Raw genomic sequence first — 20,510 nt, 5'->3', positions numbered from 1 at the left:
ATTAACTCAACTTCCATCTCCTCTCCTCTAACCTTGGTGGTTAGGAGATAGGGCTAACAGTTGGGACCCTCTAATCACCTGCCCCCATCCTTAGCAGCTGTCTAAAAGTCATCTCATTAACATAAACTCAGGTGTGGTTGAAAGGAACCATTGTCCTGGCTCTTATCACTTAAATTCCAAGGGTTTTTGGAGCTCTGTGCCAGGAAAGGGACAAAGACTAAAATATATGTTTCTTTTATAAGTCAAAATATCACAATCCTATTCCTAGATACATCTAAAAAGACTGCACTAGCAACTGTATTCTGTATAATTCAAAAATCCACTTGCCCAAAAGCCCAAACCTAGAATCATCTTAAAAGCCTCTGTAAACAGGAGAAGTATAGGACTGAAGTAAACATCCACAGGTTTAAACTGGTAAAGAGGTATCCTGAAATGTGTCTTTCGGTGGAAGCAAGGAAGAGGGTGCTGGGAAGTTAACTAATGCTGAGCTTTGAGTTAGTTTGGGGCATCACCAACTTATAGGCTTTCAAGACAGAATGAGGCCTGGAGTTAGCCTGCCCTCCCTGTCCAACATAGGCTAGCCAGCTCTGCTTGGAGTGTCGGGAACCATTAGCTTACTAAAAACTAATGTGACCAGCATATACAGAGTATTCGTAAATGGAAAATATGATTATTAAAGTAAATTTTTTATTAGAAACAATCTTGAGGGTGCATATAAACACAGGCTCTGGTTTTTCTACGGAGTGTGTACCAGCAAACTCTACCCATCAATCTAAACCATCCAGTGAGGATAATTACTACCTTGGTGTGCACTCAACCACTCAGAAAAGGGGGGAAAGCCTCCAACTGGATCCTGACCAAGCACTATTCCATAGCAACGAAGAAAAAAAAGGGTGGAGAAAGCCATGTATAGTCACCCAGTGGTTGATAAAAATGGGTACTTTCCACTCAATGGAAGTTTTTAGATTTTCATGCCAAGTCAACTAACAGGGCCACGTGTTTCTGCTGAAGTCAATGGGAAACCAGGCACCAACTGTGGGAAGAGGCAGGACTTTGGAGTCTGGAAGCTAAACCTGCTCCAAGAACTACAGGATTCATTGGGGATTTGGGTAAATAACTGAGTTCAATGCTCAAAAAGTCAATGGATACACCTAGAAGGTAAACAGAGCCAGTTTTAGCTCCCTTTGCTCTTACAGGGGGCTAAAACTAGGAGAAGACACCAATCACAGCAAACCCAGCTTTCCCATGAGACAACCAAGGGGATTTGGGGCCACAAATGTCCATCTTGAAGAGCTGGCTCAGGTAGCCATGGACACTTACCTGGGGCACAGCTGTCTACCAAGGCTCCCAGAGCCTTGCCATCTTGCCAGTTCTGGTTAAAGTTGGTGATGGGCAAGTAGGGGATCTTGTTCTGAATCCATCCCAGCAGCCTCTGCTTCGGCGTCTGCTTCTTGGCATCATCATCCCCTTCGTCCTCCCACACGGGCATAGAGATGGAGTAGTGGAGGATCAGTGTCCACACCAGGCCCAGGATGAGCTTCAGGTTCCCATCCACAATGGCTTTGCTATCTGGGGAGAGAGGCACAAGCATGGATTGGCACCTTCCTCTGGGTTGTGAATGAAATCTTCATTTGTCAGAGAACCACAAAGAACTATTTCAGCATGAAAGGACTGTAATGTTAAAATTTGCTTCAAAATACTTGAGGATGGGAACAGATGAAACTAGATTCCAAAATGTTTACCAGCGTCGTGAAATCATGGGTACATGAGAATGTATTATACTTTTATCTCTACTTTTGCATACGTTGGAAATGTTCTGTAATAAAAAGAGCTTTTAAATTTTAAAGGACTCATTTCAGAAATACAGACAATAAAAAGAGGTGGCTGAATTCCAGGGACAACCATCTGTTTAACTTGATAGTATGTGATCTACCAAATTATATGTGTATGTGTTTGTATATATATACATATACATATATGTGTGTGTGTGTGTTTGCTTCCCTGAATTTATATTCTACTATACTTTTCTTTTCACTAGTCATTATGTCCTAGAGGTGTAAGAGGCCAGTTTCCCTTCAGATCTCACCATCCCTGGGTGTTATCAATCATTTTCATCTCTGCTCTTCTCTCCAGTTAGTCATTCATAAGATAAAGTCATTAATAGTTAAGCTAATCCAGCTGGGCAAAGTCTCTGTTGCCAGAAGAATAAGTGACTGGCCCAAGGTCCTGGCTCCTCTCTAGTGCTCCCTCAGCTTAACACAACAAGCCATACACCAGCCCTTCTAGGAATCTTCCAGGAAATCTCCCTGCTGCTGGTTTCTACCTTCTACTCCCTTGGCTTCTCTATGGCCCTCTGTCCTCTGTCCTCTTTCCAACCTCTACCTACATCCACCAAAATCCAAACATTACCAATAAAATCTCTCTATCTCTCTCCCTGTCTCCCCCTGCACACACTTCCCCTCCTATCCATCCCCAATCTCTCTCCCCCTCTCCCTTCCCCTCCTGTCTATACCCCCATCTCTCTCCCCCTCACCCACATCCTTCCCCTCCTATTACCCACCCACCCACTCCCCCCTCTGAATTTCCTCCACCCTTTCCCCACCAAACAACCCCTGTTAAACGCCCCTATTCTACCAGGACCCCAAACTGAAAATGTCAGAGCCATCATGGACTCCTCCTTCAAATCTCAGGTTGCCATTTCAACAATGTGTCAATTCCCTTCTCTACCTACATCTCTTGGCAAATCCTTTTCTCCACCTTCCCAATAAATGTGTGGCCCCTCCTCCCTTCTCTCAGAGTCCTCGACAGCCATGAAGCTGAACCATGTTCACATAACCCTACAACTATCTTTCTAGTCAGGTACCTCTGTGCTTCCAAATTCACCAATGGTCCCAACTGCCCACAATCAAACTCCTTAGACATAGAGCACCCTCAGAACCCCCAAACACAGCCTGCTTTTCACCCTTGTCACCCCTCCCACCACAGTTCACACTCCAGACTCAGAGACTCCTCATTCCTGGACTACATCCTGCTTTGGACCCCATGGACCTCTCCATGTGTTCTGTATTCCCTCTGGTGGGAAGACCCTTCACCCCCATCCTCCTGTGGGACAAGCCCTGGCTCATCATCCAAGGACCAGATCCAACAGGTGGTGGCCCTTCACTCCCACCAACATGTGTGTGACTGTGCCAGGGTCCTCTCAAGACAAAAACCATTCACTCCTGAGCCTCCAAGCCCCCATTCCAGGACTGTGAGCACCTGCCATGGAGTAATAAGCCTTCACCATCTTGCAGCTCCCTTCACCCTGTCCCACCCATTCACCCACCCACCACAAACCACCTGAATGTCAGTTAGACACATGCCAGATTGCACTTAATGAAACCCAACTACAACCACATGAGAAATATACACACATACTGAGAAGGAGTAAACCCCATGTCACTCAAAACTGAAAGGGTGGAGACTTTTTTTGTTTTTAAATTCACCTGGTTATTGTTAGTCCTCTCACAAGAAAAGATCCTCTTAAAAGGGCGCACCCAAACCCATAGAAACCAAAGGTACTCTTATGGTTGTAGATTCAGTCATAATAAAACTCGATCGTGTAAAACTGTACAGGGTAAAGAGTATCATAAACTGGCTGGTAAGACAATTTATATTTGAGCAGTCCTCACTCAAAGTTAAGGTGCCCAGAGATTTTCTATGCAATGAATTGTATAAATAATAACTTTTAAACAGGACAGTCCACATAACTCACAGGGCTCAGTGACAAATGAAAATACATGACTTCTCGTCCAAAAAGGATTAAGAATTTCAAGATGGCAACAGCAGAGCATTAAACCAAGCACAGAACCCTTCTGAGAGCAGGGCCCTGTACAGCTGCACAGACTATGTGACCACGAAGCCCCCTCTGCTTCTGAGGTCCTGTGGTCAATAAAGCAATAATCTGCAGAAGACACCTGACCATGCACAGAACTTGAACATCCGAGGAGTTCATCCCACGGACCATATGTTTCTCCTTGATCATGACGGAATTTTTTTGATAAGATGTCCTGTTATAAGGTCGTCTTTGAAGCGCTACTGATTACTGAGTTACTACCTACCAATCATAAGAAATTCCAGGTGAAACAATTTTCCATGCCAGAGTCCTTTATTTAAACTAAAGGGAGAAGAGCAGTCCTCAGAAGGGGGAAGCACGAGGTGGGGATGAAGTAAAGTATGTGAATGCTTATCGTTAGTCAGCGTACCCGTGCTGGACCAGGCAAGGTCAGGTCTTGCACCAGGCAGGATCTGAACAGGCCAGAAAGTCTCATGCAGCCACAAGCATCAGACTACAAAGTTCAACTTTCCTGAGTTATGTGTTAAGTGCTCTTCAAATGCAAACTTACAGATTTTATCCATAAATCAAAACATGAAACCAGTTTGCTCTATTTTTACCCGGCTTACACATGTTGGTCTGAAGGAATGAGACATGAGTCTTTTTCGAAAAAGATTTCAGGGGAAATATGACCCAGTAAAAGTCTGAGCCAAATTTATGAAAAATACAATGCCCAGAACTTCTGTTTCCAATGAATTCAAGGTGGGTGTCCAAACGGGAAAGCCCCCATTAAGATCTCCTTGGGATAAATGATACTTTTGCTCTGCTATTCTAAGAAGCTGGAGAAAGAACAGTCCTAGTTCCAAAAGTGATTTTGACAGGTGAAGGTTCAAATGCTTTACCGAACTCTTGGAACAATAAAACGATGGCAACTTGCCCAAAATGACTCCCCCTTTCCCACCCACATGAAACAGAAGACTCCCAATGCCTTGAAAATGAAATGCTCCACAGCATTACAGTGTCAATGTCTGACCATCACAACAGACTACAGGATTTTCAAACGTGAGCATGCTCTGTGATGTTTATGTCGAGTGTAAACATGAAACAGAAATGTAAAAGGAGGAAAGGTCCAGGTCAGCTGGAAGCCTCTCTGGCAGGATTCCACCTCATTGAGAGCCTCTTTCTGGAATAAAATAAGCCAGCGCCCGCCACGCCTGCTGGACCTCCTAGAATCTGCTTAGGTTGTAGTTGGCCTGGAATCTGGCCACAGGTTTCTCCTCCCCAGATCCAACCAATCACAATTCCCATGTAACTGGTCCTGGCTCTGGACAGCACTGACCCTCCAACCGCATACACACCCTCTGGAACTACTTAAAATTATCCAGCATTGCTTCTAAGTGAGGGCAGTGGCTTTTCTTCTTTTTTAATAGCTAGAAAGTTAATTTGAGCTACTGCAAATTCTAGGATGGAATGTTTTCACGTCATTTCTGTACACCGGTTCTCTAGCCCTCCCTGAGTAGCAATCAGGAATGGGCACATTTATGGGGGAGGAAACCAGCTATTTTTAGGCAATCTTTGGAAGCATCTTGGAAACATCTACTGCGTAGACAAGTTCCTCTGAGGAAGGGAGATGGTGATCTTTCCGTCTCTCATACCAGGAGGGCAGGATCCACACCACCAACTGCATGCTCACCACATTCACTGTGCCCATCTCCTCTCCTATTACTGATTCACCAGGGTGGCATGGTGGGGGTTGGGGGGGCGGGGAGGAGAGGAGCAAGCACCGTCCCACATTTCTGACCTCCTGAGTAAGAACAGCAGGTCATCCAGCAGCCACAATGCAGCAGCTCACTGCTGGGTCAGAAACAGCCAACAAGGGACTTCAGGGATCAAGGAGACGTAGGAGTTTCGGGAAAGCTCCTCCTAGTACGCTTGAGGAAAAGCACCCAGACCATAATCCAACTATGACTTGGTCATCTGGAGAAGAGTCTGTCACCCACTCTGCCTCCGTCCTCCCATCTCTATTACCCTCTGGGAGGCAACGTGGCACAGTGGTTTAAGTACAGGCTATGGAACCAGCCGCTCCTCTAGACAGGTCACTTTGAACCATCCATCCATCCTCTCTGGGCTTTCTGTTTCTTCATTTACCAAATGGGAATGATCCCAGTCAACACCTTCACAGGGCTGTTACTAAGAAGCAGGTGGGTTATAGAACACCATGAGTTGAGCATAATGCCGGGGACAGGGTAGGCACTTCATAATACCTTCCTTCCTCTCCTTACTCATTCACCTCATATCTGAATACCTGCTCTGTACCCAACACACTTCCCTAGAACCGGAAGCCCAGAAGCTATAATCCCAGTTTTGTAAGTGAGCAGGAAACAGAAGTCAGGGTTAGTCAGGGTAATTCACAATAGTACCTTGCGAATTAAAAGGAGGATGAAATGTTCAATGTGTCACTACCCTGAGCCATGGAATTCATTAGAAGGGTCATGAGCCTCTGAGGTTCCTGTTCTCCTGTCCCAGGAGGAGGCCGACCTGCATGCTGTAGTGAACTCAGGACACATGAGGTAGGTGCAAGGGGGACATTGTGGCGCTAAGTGCTTTAGGAGACCACTATGGCCTGAGATTCCTGCAGACAGAAACCAAGAACTACACAGGAACCCGACTGCTGATAATCGATCAGACCTTATTGAAAGAGAATATGGTATGAAAAGAGGCCCACAAGAGCCAGGGGTCTGGCCCCAACTTGACTTCCCAACTTTGCATTTCCCTAGGGTTAACCTTGATCCTTGGCCTCAGCTGGCTTGGCCTGGAACTCTCCCCCCACCTCTCTTGACCTAGATAATGCCTCTTCTATGCCCAACTCTGCAAAACTAGAATAGGTCCCCGGCTAAGTGCCCCCTCAATGCCCTGTGCCCTTCTCTCTCAGTGCAGCTACAGCTGTGCCTGCCTCCTGTGCTCAAAGCGACAGCACCACAACGGCAGGAACAGGCTGTTTTGCTCCCCCGATCATGGACGCTTGGCTGTTGGCAGGCACGTTCGGCTCCCTGCTCTCTCCTCTCTGGTGCTCTGTGAGAGACAGGGCCGCTTCCCCGCTGAGTGGATGCGAAAGTACACACACAGCCTTTCAGACAGAACTCTAATCTGCTCCAGACTGTGTCCACCTCTGAGCCCCCAGCAGGCAATACAGCATGTGGCACAGAAACATTGCTGGGGAGGTCCCTGAGGCTCTGCAGGCGTGGGCTCGGCACCAGCAGGCTGGCTGCAGAGGCCTGGCCAAGTGATCCGACCCCAGCATGCCTCAGTCACTTTACCTGTAAACTGGGGATAATGTTGGAACAGGAGAATACAGCTGCTGGGAAGACTGCCTGCCATAACACATTTCCAGCATTCAGACCCCTATACAGTCAGTTGTCATTAAATGCTAATATTAGTACTATTACTCTTACCACCACTGACTTCAACATGCTTTTATCAACCTTGAGACAAAAAGAACAAAGGCAGAAGGGAAAAGTGAAAGCTTAGCACTTAAAGGTGGTGACCTCCGCGTAGGCACTGGGGTTTCCTGTCAGCCTTGACTGCTTGGGTGAGCCAACCCAAAGAGCATCCTGTGAAGGGCTGCCCCAAGGTCACCCCACAGTGCAGCACTCGGATCACCTGGGCCCAGGATGCAGGTGGCAGACGGGGCTCACTGGCATCCCAGCTTGGTTTTATGGTTCCTCCCCATCCTGCCTTCTCTTCCAGCCTGCACAAACTGTGGCTGAATTGTTGGCCTCGGTTGCCCAAACAAGAGGGTACCCTCAACTAAAAGAAGGCTAAGTTTACCACCGTCCTCAGTTTATCAGATGTCACCGTTCCCTTCATCATTAAAGACGACCGTCTCAGTCCGCCGTCCAGAACCAGGGTCCATTTCTGGGGGTGCAACGGTCCCTCCATCCGTACAGCAGGTGATGGACTATGTACACAAGACTGTGCACCTGCCTAGACACCCATGGGCAGGATGAAGGGGCCAGATGCTTTCACCCCTGCTCAGGGCTTCGTACAGGGCCTCAAACCATCAAAAGGCCACACAGACTTACAGCCAGACTTGACAACTCACACTGCTGATGGCTGAAGGGTACTTGTGGTGAAGGCCACAAAAACCCTGCCTCCTCCTCTCCCAGGCATGTGGCTTCCAGCTGGACAGTCCTTCCTAGCCTCCCTTGCAGCTCAGCAGTTTGGTTGCTTCACCAACAGACAGTGAGCAGACAGAAGGGTGCCATCACTTTAGGGCCTTGGGCAGGGGGAGTGCTCCCTCCTACCGCCAGCAAGAGCCCCTGACATTACAGTCACTTAGCTTCAATCTGCGTTCGGAGAGGCCAGGCAAGGTGATAGAAAGAACCTGGGTCCCAGAATAGGGTGCCCTGCCAACCTGAAGACTGAAAAAAGCCACTGTATTTGGGTTTTTTCTCTGTTACAGCAGCTTACCTATAATAAGAGGATGTTCTGGGCCCTGAAGTCCTGAAGTCACACGGGCCAATTTCTAATCAGTAAGATAAAATACAGACCACGATAAAACAAGGGTGGATTGGAGCACTCTGGTCAGCTGGATTTCCAATCCTTTTTCTTACTCAGGAACTCTCAAGGATGACAAAGGAAGTGTCTGAGTTAACAATTTTTACACTTCACTTCAGGGTTCAGTTAACAAAGAGTTCATTTGGAAGGCCTTTTCATGTTAGTAATTTTTCAAGAGATGACACAATAGACCAAGGGTGGCAAATGGCATTAGCATGTGAGGTGAAAACCCTTTCAGTGTTGAGAAAGATTCTCAGGCCCTATCTGGGGTCAACAAGAAAATAGATTACCAATGTCTGCCACGACCAGGCACAGGGAGTGGAGGCTCAATGAGGAAGAACTGTATAGATTAGTCATGCCTGCTCTGGGCACGGCATGGGGAGCAGTGGCTGGGACTTCTCTGCAACAGAATTGAGCAAACATTGCCAAATCCCTGATTGGAGACTTCTACTATAGGCCCATAACACATTCCTTATGCATAACCTCACACTTCAAATTTCCTACTTTGCCAACTATTCCTTCTGTTTTCTCTCACTTGCTGGACAATTTTTGCCCAGAATAATTGGAACAAATTATTTCATAAATACCTTATTTTTATTTTGATACAGAGTTTTTGGTGGACATTCAGATCACAGATACTATATGCTGGTGTCCTGCTTCATATGTATCCCAAACACCCGATTCTCTGGTTAAGAGGCATCCTTTGTTTAAAAGAGGCATTTGCATCACTCGGTGGGCTTCCAAATGCCACTTTTCAAAAGTTTTTATCACTTCTGGGGATTACTTTATATCCAGCGACAAAGTCATACTGAACCTTAAATGAGACTGGTATATTTGTGGGTCTAGAACTTAGTCTCTTCCAACTAGTATTAGTGGGAAAGCCTTAAAAAGTTAGAACAAGGATTCTAGTCTTGTTATAAAGATTACAGAAAGAAGGGAAAAAGGAAACATGCCCCAAAATGGTCAAAGCAATGTATTCTAAACTAGGTTTTTGACCTCAAAGCCACAGGTCTCCTAAGTGAGTAGTAGGACAAGGGTCCCAGGGACCCCTGAGCGTGAGCAGAGAGTGGAGGAGCCCGGAGTCCAGTCACTGGGAGGCGCTGGTAAACCCCAGTGTGAGCTCAGAAGTTCTCAGCGCGGTGATGTCTGTCCCTGGCCCATAGCTTTTAGGCACAACTGCTCTGAGAACATGTGCAGATCAAATAATAAACGTTGGCTGCAAATGGAGGTCCTTGTCACCTGTGGACTCCAGCTCAGCCTCACCTAAAACACAGCTCACGGCCCAGGCTGGTCCTGTGCACGCAAGTGCAGCCCACAGGGAAACCCTTTGGGGAAAAGCATGAGGGCAGGAGGAACCAGGCCCAGAAAGACTCCTAAGCACCTCCTCCTCCTTACATCAACAGCAACCAAACTGTAACAGCAACTCCAGACTTTTCCAGATCCTTCTTCCAGACCTCTCCCCTGGGCCTGGCCCTGTGCCACATGCATCACCTCATATAACCCTCACAGCAACACTAGAAGGGTCGCTTTTATGCTTAATCTCATTTTACAGATGGGAAGACAGAGGCCCGCAGAGGCAATTGTCAAAAGTACCATACAGGAAGAACCCAGATTTAAACCCAGTTCTCTGCTGTCTGAGCCCAAACCTCCATACTTCTCTAAATACACATTATGCCATGACAGCTGTATAAGGTGAGTGCAACAGGACTCACATTTCACAGATGAGACAGAGTACAGGAAGGGACACACCCGTGAGGCCTACGGCCAGTTAGTGGCGAACTTGGGAGAGGAACCCAGGTGGGGTCTCTGAACCTGCCACTGCCCCAATCATTCCCACAATCCCTAAACTGTCGAGGTTTAGAAATGAAAAATGTGGGCAGAAAGTGACAGCTTACAGCCTAGGAGGTGCAAGCAGAGGTCAGACTTGTATTACTTTAGTCCCTCTGTCTCAGTCATGACTTGGCCTTTACTGCATCCCAGAAACTGGGGATTCCAATGTCCCTACATCTGGGAGGTCCACCATGCATGACCTACCGCTCAGCATGGGAAATCAGAGAAGATGGCAGAAAACATACCTCTGTCCCCATTTACCCCAACCTATTGGTCTGTATTTTCCCCAGAAAATAGAAATTAGGGTCACTCACATACTTGAAAGCTCCATTTGTTCTCATACCCAGCAAACACTTCTGCCTACAGAATGCCAGGCCCTGTGCTGGACACAAATTATGCTTTTATGTAAGATAATAAGTTAAATTGGCTTTAAAACACTCCACAAGGAGATGACAACATTATTATAATGAAAACCATCCACCAACCCACTTCTTGCAACCCTGCCCTGGGGAAAGACATTGAAGACTTTTTAAGGGACAAAAGGCAAAAAAATTTCTTTTTTGCCTTTTGTCTCTCATGCTAAGCTGTTTCTTAAAAAACTTTTTTTTTCCTTTGTAATTAAGAGTAAAAGGTAAAAAATAATAATGCTGATGAAGAGGACAGGTATTCATCCTTCCACTGCAAACTTGTAGAAGTTGAGCCTTGTTAGAAAAAAGATCAAGGTGGTTTCCTTGGTTTGAAAGGGGAGGAATCAGTTTGCATACACCCCCACCCCCTGCCCCTGCAGCCCACATCATGTTACAACTCCTATAAGCCTGTTATAGAAATGGCAGCCTGCCCAATGATCGTGAAGTCATAAAGTGAACAAAACTCCCAATTTAAAGTCTTGAATAGGAACCAAGCTGAGGGAAATTCCAAGTAGTTTATAATAGCTGGCTCCCATCATTACCAACAGAAAAAGGATGAAGTTGGAAGAAAAGAAATTCTCAAAGGACAGACACAGGGAGGGGCACATTCCCTGCTTTACCTGTATTGACACTTTTCAGACAGTTACCCACTGTCGAATTTGTACCCCCAAATTTGAATCTTCAACCCAAAATTACACGAGGAGGCCTTTGGACACATGTGCCACCTAGCCACAAAAGAGCTCTCTCAGCCCAGACCCGGGCTCCTCCTTGTGGGTAGAACTCCACACCACCAACATCCATGGATAAAAAGCATGGACAAGAGGGCAGGACTGAATCCACTCAGGCAAAGGGGAGCCCACCTGCTAAAAGAATTAGTAGCCAAGAAACCCAGGTGCCAGGGACACTGAGTTAGTCAGTGATGGAGCAGTTAGGGGTCAGAGAAGCCTGGCTCCCTTCTCAAACATGGCTACCATGTCACTTCAGTGGGTCACTTCCCGGGTTTCAGTCTCCTTATCTGTAAGCTGAGAGTCAGAACTGAATTCACAGTGTCAAGCTATTGTGAGATAATGTAGTAAATTGGGTAGCATTCTGCCTGAACCAATCCACCATATCAGCAGAGACCAGTATAGCTACTATTACTATTTCTGCAATATTATAAACACACACAAGTTCAAGAACTAACAGTGTCCCATTAACATCATGAAAGATTCAATGCCATTCAATTCTGGTTCAAGACTGCCTAGAGCCAAATACCCCAGAACTCAGCCTTCTAACACAGACGAGCATTCCATCTGCTAACGACCACAAGAACCAGCCCCCATCAGGGACCCAGGATTAAGGCTGATAGAATCAAGATGTTCTTTGCTCAGTGAGCTGCCTGAATGAACTGGCAGTTTGCTAAAATCTGCAGGCCACCCCAACTCCTCCAGCAGATTCCTGAGCAGTCTGCAGGGGCCAGCCTGGGCCACTGTTGACAGAAAATTAAATGCAAGGTCAATAAATTCAATGTGAAGTACAAAGTATTCAAGAAAGTTCCCTTAAGGGATTCCTTTTTCTAATGGGGGAAGGGAGAGGCTTGGATACTAAAGTGATCTTTAACCATGAAAGCAGTTAATTACCATAATATAATGAGGGAATAAAACTGAGAACAACATAAATGCTTCCCCGTGAATAAATAGTTAAATAAACTTTCAGAACGTTCAAGGAAGAAAGTAATAGGTGGCTAGGAAAAGAATGAGAAAGATACAGATGTTTGTTCCAATAGGGACAGGGCCATTTGCAGAAAAGTATAGAACATGCAATTCTGTTTTGGAAAAGGCATGACTCTGCATCTGAACAGAAAGATCTGGAAGCATGCAGAGTTGTTGCAAGCAAGCATGTTGTTCACTGGCTCTCTCTGGAAAGACGTAGGGTGATTGCAAAAGACAAGCTTTCTTTTTGTTGTTGGGACATGCTCCTGTGTTGTTTGAATTTCTTTTCTTAGTTTGAATTACATGTGTTACTTTTATAATAAATTGTGACACACACCTCCCAAAAGAAAGAAATACAGGAATGTATACGTTAAGGAATTCTTCACTGAACACAGCGGCTTGTCGGGATCTATAGGCACTGATGTGGGAAAACTGACAAGTTTTATCAAACAGTGAAAGCAATGTGTATCATGGGTTCGCACAGGAGTAAAGGGGCAGCCAGGGAATTCTGTAATTGAGTTCATATATGCATAAAATACCTTCTGAAAAGACAAGAAACTGTTCTCCAACTGCATTTATTTCTGGGTAGAGGAACAGAGAAAGGGGGTGAGGAGGAGTGGGAGGGAGCCGGTCTTATCTTTTTATACTGCATATGATTTACACCATGTTTGATGTTACCTATCAACAAGAAACAGACGAATACATGAAGGCTTGGCAAGACTGGTTGGCTGTTCTCCTGATCTCCTCTGCTCAGTTCTCACATGGTGGGTCATCCAAATGCTTTACCAGTCCTCAGCCACACACATTCTCCTGGACAAGCAGTCTCCGTGCCTCCGGAGATGGCCTCTGCCATTTCCAAATAGATTGCCAGAGGAGGGGAAGATGTTGTCATCTGGTTGTCTTTGGGCATGCTTACCAACCCAACAACAACAACAAAAATTGAGGCACCTAGGTGGTTCTGTCAGTTGAGCGACTCTTGATTTCAGCTCAGGCCATGATCTCACAGTTCATGAGTTTGAGCCCCACATCGGGCTCTGTGCTGACAGCGTGGAGCCTGCTTGGGATTCTCTCTCTCTGCCCATCCCCCACCTCTCTCTCTCAAAATAAATAAACCTTAAAAAGCAAATCAACCATCCACCTTCCTGATCCCTTCCTACCTCCTTGCCTGGCACCTAAGAGTATCTTTTCCAAGATGCAGAGACTCAGCCACTCAGTTATATGTGAAGACAGAGGGTCTGGCCTGATGAATGACCCCACCGAATTCTCATTGCTGCCTTAGGAGGTACCCCTGTTAGTCCCATTTTCCAGATTAAAGAAAATGATAAGCAGATAAACTGAGCCCAAAGCCACATAGCTCATAAGTGGTAGAGTAGGATTTGAATTCAGGCCCTCTAACTCCAGAATCTGTTGTTAACTGTTCCACCTGGAGGCCAGGATGGGGCTGCAAAGGAAAAGGCTCATCCACAGGCACGGTAATATTACAAAGGCTTTCTAAACTGGCAAAAGCTGGAGAGGAAATAAATGCTAAAGGTTACATCATCCTCCTAAAAGAGATTTATCGCTGTGCCCCTGAACTCTGTCCCAAGATAAACGGCCATGGCAGTAAAATAAACAGACCAAGCACATAGCAGGCCAGCTTCTCTGCTAAAATGGGAACAAGTTCCAACATCCCTAAGGCACACTGTCCAAGTGCAAGGTAAGCAAGTGACACACGTGGAATATCCAAGGCACCACCCTAGTCATGGCTGCCAGTTACTGAAGACACACGGCCCACGGTCAAGTGTCTTCAATACCAGTACTTCATCTAAAGAGTCCTGCACTTGAGTCAGAAGCTGCTTCCTGGCTCAGCAAAACACAAGCTGTGCCTAAACTTGGCCTTGAGGAAGATTTGTCCCTCTGACCACACTCACAAACCTTGCCCTATCCTCTCACCTCTTGGGACAATTTACCAGGGGTTGTGCCCCAGTCACTTTATTCCTAAACTACATGTGAAAATACATTACAGTATAATTTTTAAAAGTAGGTTGTGTAACACCTACTATCATCTTGCATCTTTGAAAAGACTACATTAGACATCAGCTGGTTGTCCAAGACAAATGGCTCCTGTGGTCAAATAAGCCAGGGATATATGGAATCGAACAATTTTAAACTGCTGTAGGACTTCTCAGAGCCTTTAATATGCAAATGTTCATTGACAATCTCCAGGAGAGTGCTAGGGTGCCACACAGCACTTCCCAACTTTACTGGACAAGGGAACTTCTTTTAAAAAAAGTTTTTTGATGCTTTTTTTTAAATTTACATTTTGAGAGAGAGAGAGAATAAGCGAGGGAAGGGCAGAGAGACAGGGAAAGAGGATCTGAAATGGCTCTGTGCTGACAAGCTGACAGCAGGGAGCCCAATGTGGGGCGCAAACTCACAAATCATGAGATCATGACCTGAGCTAAAGTTGGATGCTCAACCAACTGAGTCACCCAGGTGTCCCTGGACTAGGAAACTTCCTAAAATATTATCTCAAAGGACTCTAATAGTCTCCAGAAGAATTTCAGGTAATTCTACCTTGAATTGCCCTTCCATGCCCTTGCAGATCTACAAACACTTCTGAATGCTCCCACAGGCTTGGAGATTACGTTTTATAAAACTGGTAGATGTGGGGTGAGGGAGACAGACAAGAGACACAAAAGAAGGACAATACGAAATAAGTCATTAAGGATTTCTCTAATCTACAACTGTTTCGGTAGCAGTGATTATGAATCCAGAACTTTGTTACTTGGAATCACTGGATTTTGCAGATAAAGGGTAATAAAAGTAGGTTCTCAAAACATTGTTTCTAATGATGAGGGCTACAGGGAAGTACACCCCTTGACCATGATGTTTATGAAATTCTGGTGATAACCAACTCACGTTAAAACTGCACTAAGAGGGGCGCCTGGGTGGCTCAGTCGGTTAAGCGTCCGACTTCAGCTCAGGTTATGATCTCGCAGTTTGTGAGTTCAAGCCCCACATCGGGCTTTGTGCTGTCAGCTCAGAGCCTGGAACCTTCTTCGGATTCTGTGTCTCCCTCTCTTTCTGCCCCTCCCCTGCTCATGCTCTGTCTCTCTCTGCCTCAAAAATAAAAACATTAAAAAAATTTTTTAAAAAGAAAAATGTGTAACTATATCACACTTATTTAAAAAAAAAAAACTGCACTAAGAAACATCTTATTGTTCCAGTGCAAACTGTAATTCTTAAACACAGGCAATGATTTAGAAGGATCCAGGCCAAAACCAGCCTCCTCCTTTCTGGCTTTGCTTTGGAGCTACTAATGTCGAAATCTTCATCCGCAGCCAATGTGTTGCCAAGTGGGAAGAGTCAGAGACGAAACCTGGTAATTTGGACCACCGCTTAATGCAGTAGAAAGTGGGGGGGGGGGTCATCCTGATGGGAGCAACTGCAATATCAAATTATGTGTTATGTGAATGGGAAGAGGAAGGGGACTCCAGAAGCTCTACCCCATGGCCATTTAGCTCTAAACTTCCTATGCTGGGGGGGGGGGGGGGGGGGGGGGGGGTGGCAGGGAGAACTTAGTAAAAGTTAGTAAAAATTATTTATATAATAACTGAAACATATCCAAGTAGCATTCCTAGTACTACTTAAGGATATAATACTCATAAGCATACCAATAATAGCAATGAGCCACACAGCTTGAGTGCTAATTAAATCCACTCTCTAAACTGTGTGGTGCTGTATCCGAATCTGAGATTAGTCAACTGTAATCCAAGCATCCTAAGGACAGGGAGCAGGGCTCTGTCCTCAGCATCATTGTGATTCTAGTACCTAACATGATGCTGGTCACATAATAAAAAGAAGAAAAGCAAAAGGGGGGGTTGGGAGGTGGGGAACCACTGCCCTCTATTACCCAACTAACAACCACCCACTCATCAATACACCAATCAATCAACAATCAACCAGACAAGCTGACCAGACAACCACTATTCCAAAGACCTATCAAACAACCACCAACCTAGTCAACCAACTACCAAACTCAAGCGGACTCATCCTTGACCACGCTCTCCCACCAAATCTCCCCCTTCCCCCAATCCTGCTGGTCACCTCTAAACTGATTCCCAGCCCAGCAGCCCTCAGCTAATGGCAGGTCCCTTTACTGACCAGTCTGTCTCAGCCCACAGATCAGGAACTCTTAACTCTTCCCAAATCTTTCCACCAGCCCCAGCAGGGACATGCAAAACAATTTGAAAGTTGGGAGGGTGGGGGCAGGGGGACGGGGGAACTGGCCCCAAAACAGAAGAAAATTGAAAGAAATTGAAGCTAATAAATGTTTTATTAAATGCCAGCATTTGGCATTATATCTTCCTCACTAATTGCGATCTCTGGTTGACATCTACAGAAATTTCATTACATTTGAGAATCAGTTACAGGTTCATTTTCTCACATCGCAAGAATTCCAAAGTATACTCTGTAATTGCTGAGAAATCAGTCAATCGTAAAATAAAGGAGTTAGTCAGGGCCAAATAATATAACAGAACACAAATATAAGCAAATAAAAGCAAATGTATTTTTTAATCAAATTCTTGTATGACAACACACGCACAAAACACGCCTTTTTTTTTTTTTTTAAGTGTGAGAGATGGGTGTGTTTTATTGTATTTGATAGAATATGCCTAAGACCACAAAACACCCTAGCAAAGTCTGAACTCCTCAGCAGTGCCCCGAGGCCCCCATGGCTGGCCTCTGCCAGTGTCCCCAGCTGGCTGGCCCTCCCTATGCCCTGGCCTGTGCTCCCACTGCCCCTTCTATTCAGAATGCCCCCCTTTCATGTCTTTCACCCTGTGGGTTTCTTAGATTCAGCCTTCAAGATTCAGCCTCCTCTGATACATCCCCTTTCCTCTTGGCCTCATCTTTACATTTCTAAAGAACATCTCACAAAGCAGTCAGAAATGGAACTTCCCACATGATCTACTAGGAAGCCAAATGTCCGGGACAGTTAGCAAGACAAGCCACCATCCTCAATTATGTCACAGCTTCCTATGAGGGACCGTCTAAGTCAGGGATTCTTACAGGGGAAGGCAGGACAGGGGGGTAGGGGTGGGGGAGCCTTTGAGCTTGAATAGGAAAAACGTGAAATCTTTGTCTTTGGTAACCTCTAACTAAAATGTAGCATACTGTCCCATTATGGAATGGACACCATAAGGGGTGCCTGGGTGGCTCAGTCGGCTAAGCATCTGACTTTGGCTCAGGTCATGATCTTGCAGCTTGTGAGTTCAAGCTCCACGTTGGGCTCTGTGCTGACAGCTCAGAGCCTGGAGCCCACTTCAGATTCTGTGTCTCCCTCTCTCTGCCTCTCCCCTGCACTCTCTCTCTCTCTTGTGCGCACACATTCTCTCTCTCTCTAATAAATAAACATTTTAAAAAATTACCAAAAAAAAAGGCACCATAAAACACAGGTGTATTAGCAGCACCTGTGGTTTTGTCACCAACAATATCTCAAAATACGCTGTATGCTCATCACTACATCAAAATCATGGCAAACGTTACTGGACTAGCTGCTAGATCTCATTAAACATCTAAATACATGTGTGTTTGTTACTGTGTTCAAAAATTTCTCTTTTTTATTTAAATTTTAGTTAGCCAACATACAGTGCAATATTGGTTTCAGGAGTAGAATTCAGTGATCATCACTTACATACAACACTGCGATGCGGTGCTCATCATGACAGTGCCCTACCTAATACCTGTCACCCATGTGGCCCATCCCCCACCCATCTCCCTCCATCAGCCCTGTTTGTTCTCTCTCTCTCTTTTTTTTTTAAATAATCTTTGTGCACATAACTGCATTGACTTGCTATGGTTGTTCATTAACTGCTTCCAGTATATATTTTTTTAATGTTTATTTATTTTTGAGAGAAAGAAACAGCACGAGCAGGGGAGGGGCAGAGAGAGAGAGAGAGAGAGAGAGAGAGAGAGAGAGAGAGAAAATATATCCGAAGCAGGCTGCAGGCTCTGAGCCATCAGCACAGAGCCTGATGTGGGGCTCGAATTCACAAACCTTGAGATCATGACCTGAGCCAAAGTCAGAGGCTTGACCAACTGAGCCACCCAGGTGCCCCTGTTCTCTATCATTAAGAGTAACTTGTGGTTTGTTTCCCTCTCTCTACTCCCCCCCCCATGTGTTTTGTTCTTTAAATTCCACATATGAGTGAAATCACATGGTATTTGTTCTTTTTCTATTTGACTTATTCACTTAGTGTAATACCTTCTAGCTCCAACCACATCATTGCAAATGGTAAGATTTCATTCTTTTTGATGGCTGTGTAATATTCTGTTGTATATGTGTACCACATCCTTATCCATTCATCAGTTGATGGACATCTGGGCTCTCTCCATAGTTTGGCTATTGTATAAACATTGGGGTGCATGTACACCTTCATATTTGTATTTTTGTATCCTTTTGGCCAAATACCTAATAGTGCAATTGCTGGAATCGTAGAGTAGTTCTATTTTTAGTTTCTTGGGGAACCTCCACTGTTCTCCCAAATGGCTGCACTAGTTTGCACTCCCACCAACAGTGCAAGAGGGTTCCCCTTTCTCTGCATCCTTGCCAACACCTGTTGTTTCTTGTGTCGTTAATTTCAGTCATTCTGATAGGTATGAGGTGGTATCTTATCATGGTTTTGATTTTTATTTCCCTGATGATGAGTGGTGTTGAGCGTCTTTTCATGTGTCTGTTAGTCATCTGGATGTCTTCTTTGGAAAGTGTCTATTCACGTCTTCTGCCCATTTCTTAACTGGGTTATTTGGTTTTTGGGTGTTGAGTTTGATAAATTTTTTATAGATTTTGGATACTAACCCTTTATCAGATATGCCGTTTGCAAATATCTTCTTCCATTCTGTAAGCTGCCTTTTAGTTTTGTTGATTGTTTCCTTTGCTGGGCAGAAGCTTATCTTGATGAAGTCCCAATAGTTCACGTTTGTTTTGTTTCCCTTGCCTTCCGCGACGTGTCTACTAAGAAGTTGCTGCAGCCAAGGTCAAAGAGGTTGCTGCCTGTGTTGTCCTCTAGGATTTTGACGGCATCCTGTCTCACATTTAGGCCTTTCATCCATTTAGAATTTATTTTTTGTGTGTGGTGTAAGAATGTGGTCCAGTTTCATTCTTCTGCATGTCACTGTCCAGTTTTCCCAACACGTTTTGTTAAAGAGACTGTCTTTTTTCCATCTGCTATCCTTTCCTGTTTTGTTGAAGATTGGTTGACCACAGAGTTGTGGCAAAAATTTAGTTATGATAAGCGCATTTCTTTTTTTTTTTTTTAATTTTTTTTTTTTCAACGTTTATTTATTTTTTTTGGGACAGAGAGAGACAGAGCATGAACGGGGGAGGGGCAGAGAGAGAGGGAGACACAGAATCGGAAACAGGCTCCAGGCTCTGAGCCATCAGCCCAGAGCCTGACGTGGGGCTCGAACTCATGGACCACGAGATCGTGACCTGGCTGAAGTCGGACACTTAACCGGCTGCGCCACCCAGGCGCCCCGATAAGCGCATTTCAATATGATTGTTTCCTTTGTAACCCCATATATATGATCTTGTGCACAAGGAGAAGAGCACAGTCTTCAGAAAGCCAATGGAGCCCAAGACACAAAAGTGAAGAATCCTGGCTCCAGGGGGCCTGTCAGTAGAACACGCAACTCTTGATCTTGGGGTCATGGGTTTGAGCCCCACGTTGGGTGTAGACATTACTTAAAAAAATAAAGTCTTTAAAACAAATTCCTGGCTCCAATTAATAATTTTTAGAACCAAGAAGGGAAAGGATTTCAGTAATGGACGTTTTGCTAAATGGGCCATAGATTAGTGAAATTGCACCTGTCAGGGCATGGCCTTGGTCATCTCTCATGGGGACCCTTGGAGGTCACTGTGAATAGGTCTCCCAACCAATATAGCCTATCTACCATCCTTGAATTATCCTCTCAGGCCATAAATACAATCATTTATGTTACTCCTGGCATGAACACTTTCTGTCGCTCTCTATGGTCTATGGCAGGGGCCAGCAAACATTTCCGCAAAGGGCCACACAGCAAATATTTTTGGGTTTACAAGTCACATGTTGTAACTATTCAAATCTATTATTGTAGTGAGAAAGTGGCTATAGGCAATATGCAAATGAGTGCTTTGTGGCCTGTGTCCTAATAAAACTTTATTTACAAAAACAGGCAGAGGTTCAG

The 20,510-nt window shown here is 45.2% G+C and overlaps 1 protein-coding gene across 4 annotated transcripts in view; it reads right to left on the bottom strand.

The window, feature by feature from the left end:
• FLNB (filamin B) overlaps window positions 1-20,510 on the bottom strand; it is a 143,250-nt gene that overhangs the window by 84,418 nt on the left and 38,322 nt on the right. For all 4 annotated transcript variants that reach the window (XM_030307090.2, XM_030307088.1, XM_030307089.1 and 1 more), the window contains exon 2: window positions 1,321-1,569. In XM_030307090.2, coding sequence (XP_030162950.1) covers window positions 1,321-1,569 — 249 coding nt within the window. The remainder of the gene's footprint in view (window positions 1-1,320; window positions 1,570-20,510) is intronic.

This window comes from Lynx canadensis, chromosome A2, assembly GCF_007474595.2.
Source record: "Lynx canadensis isolate LIC74 chromosome A2, mLynCan4.pri.v2, whole genome shotgun sequence".
Classification (NCBI taxonomy): domain Eukaryota; kingdom Metazoa; phylum Chordata; class Mammalia; order Carnivora; family Felidae; genus Lynx; species Lynx canadensis.
Note: the sequence above shows the minus strand (reverse complement) of the source record. Positions and strands in the feature narration are given on the sequence as shown.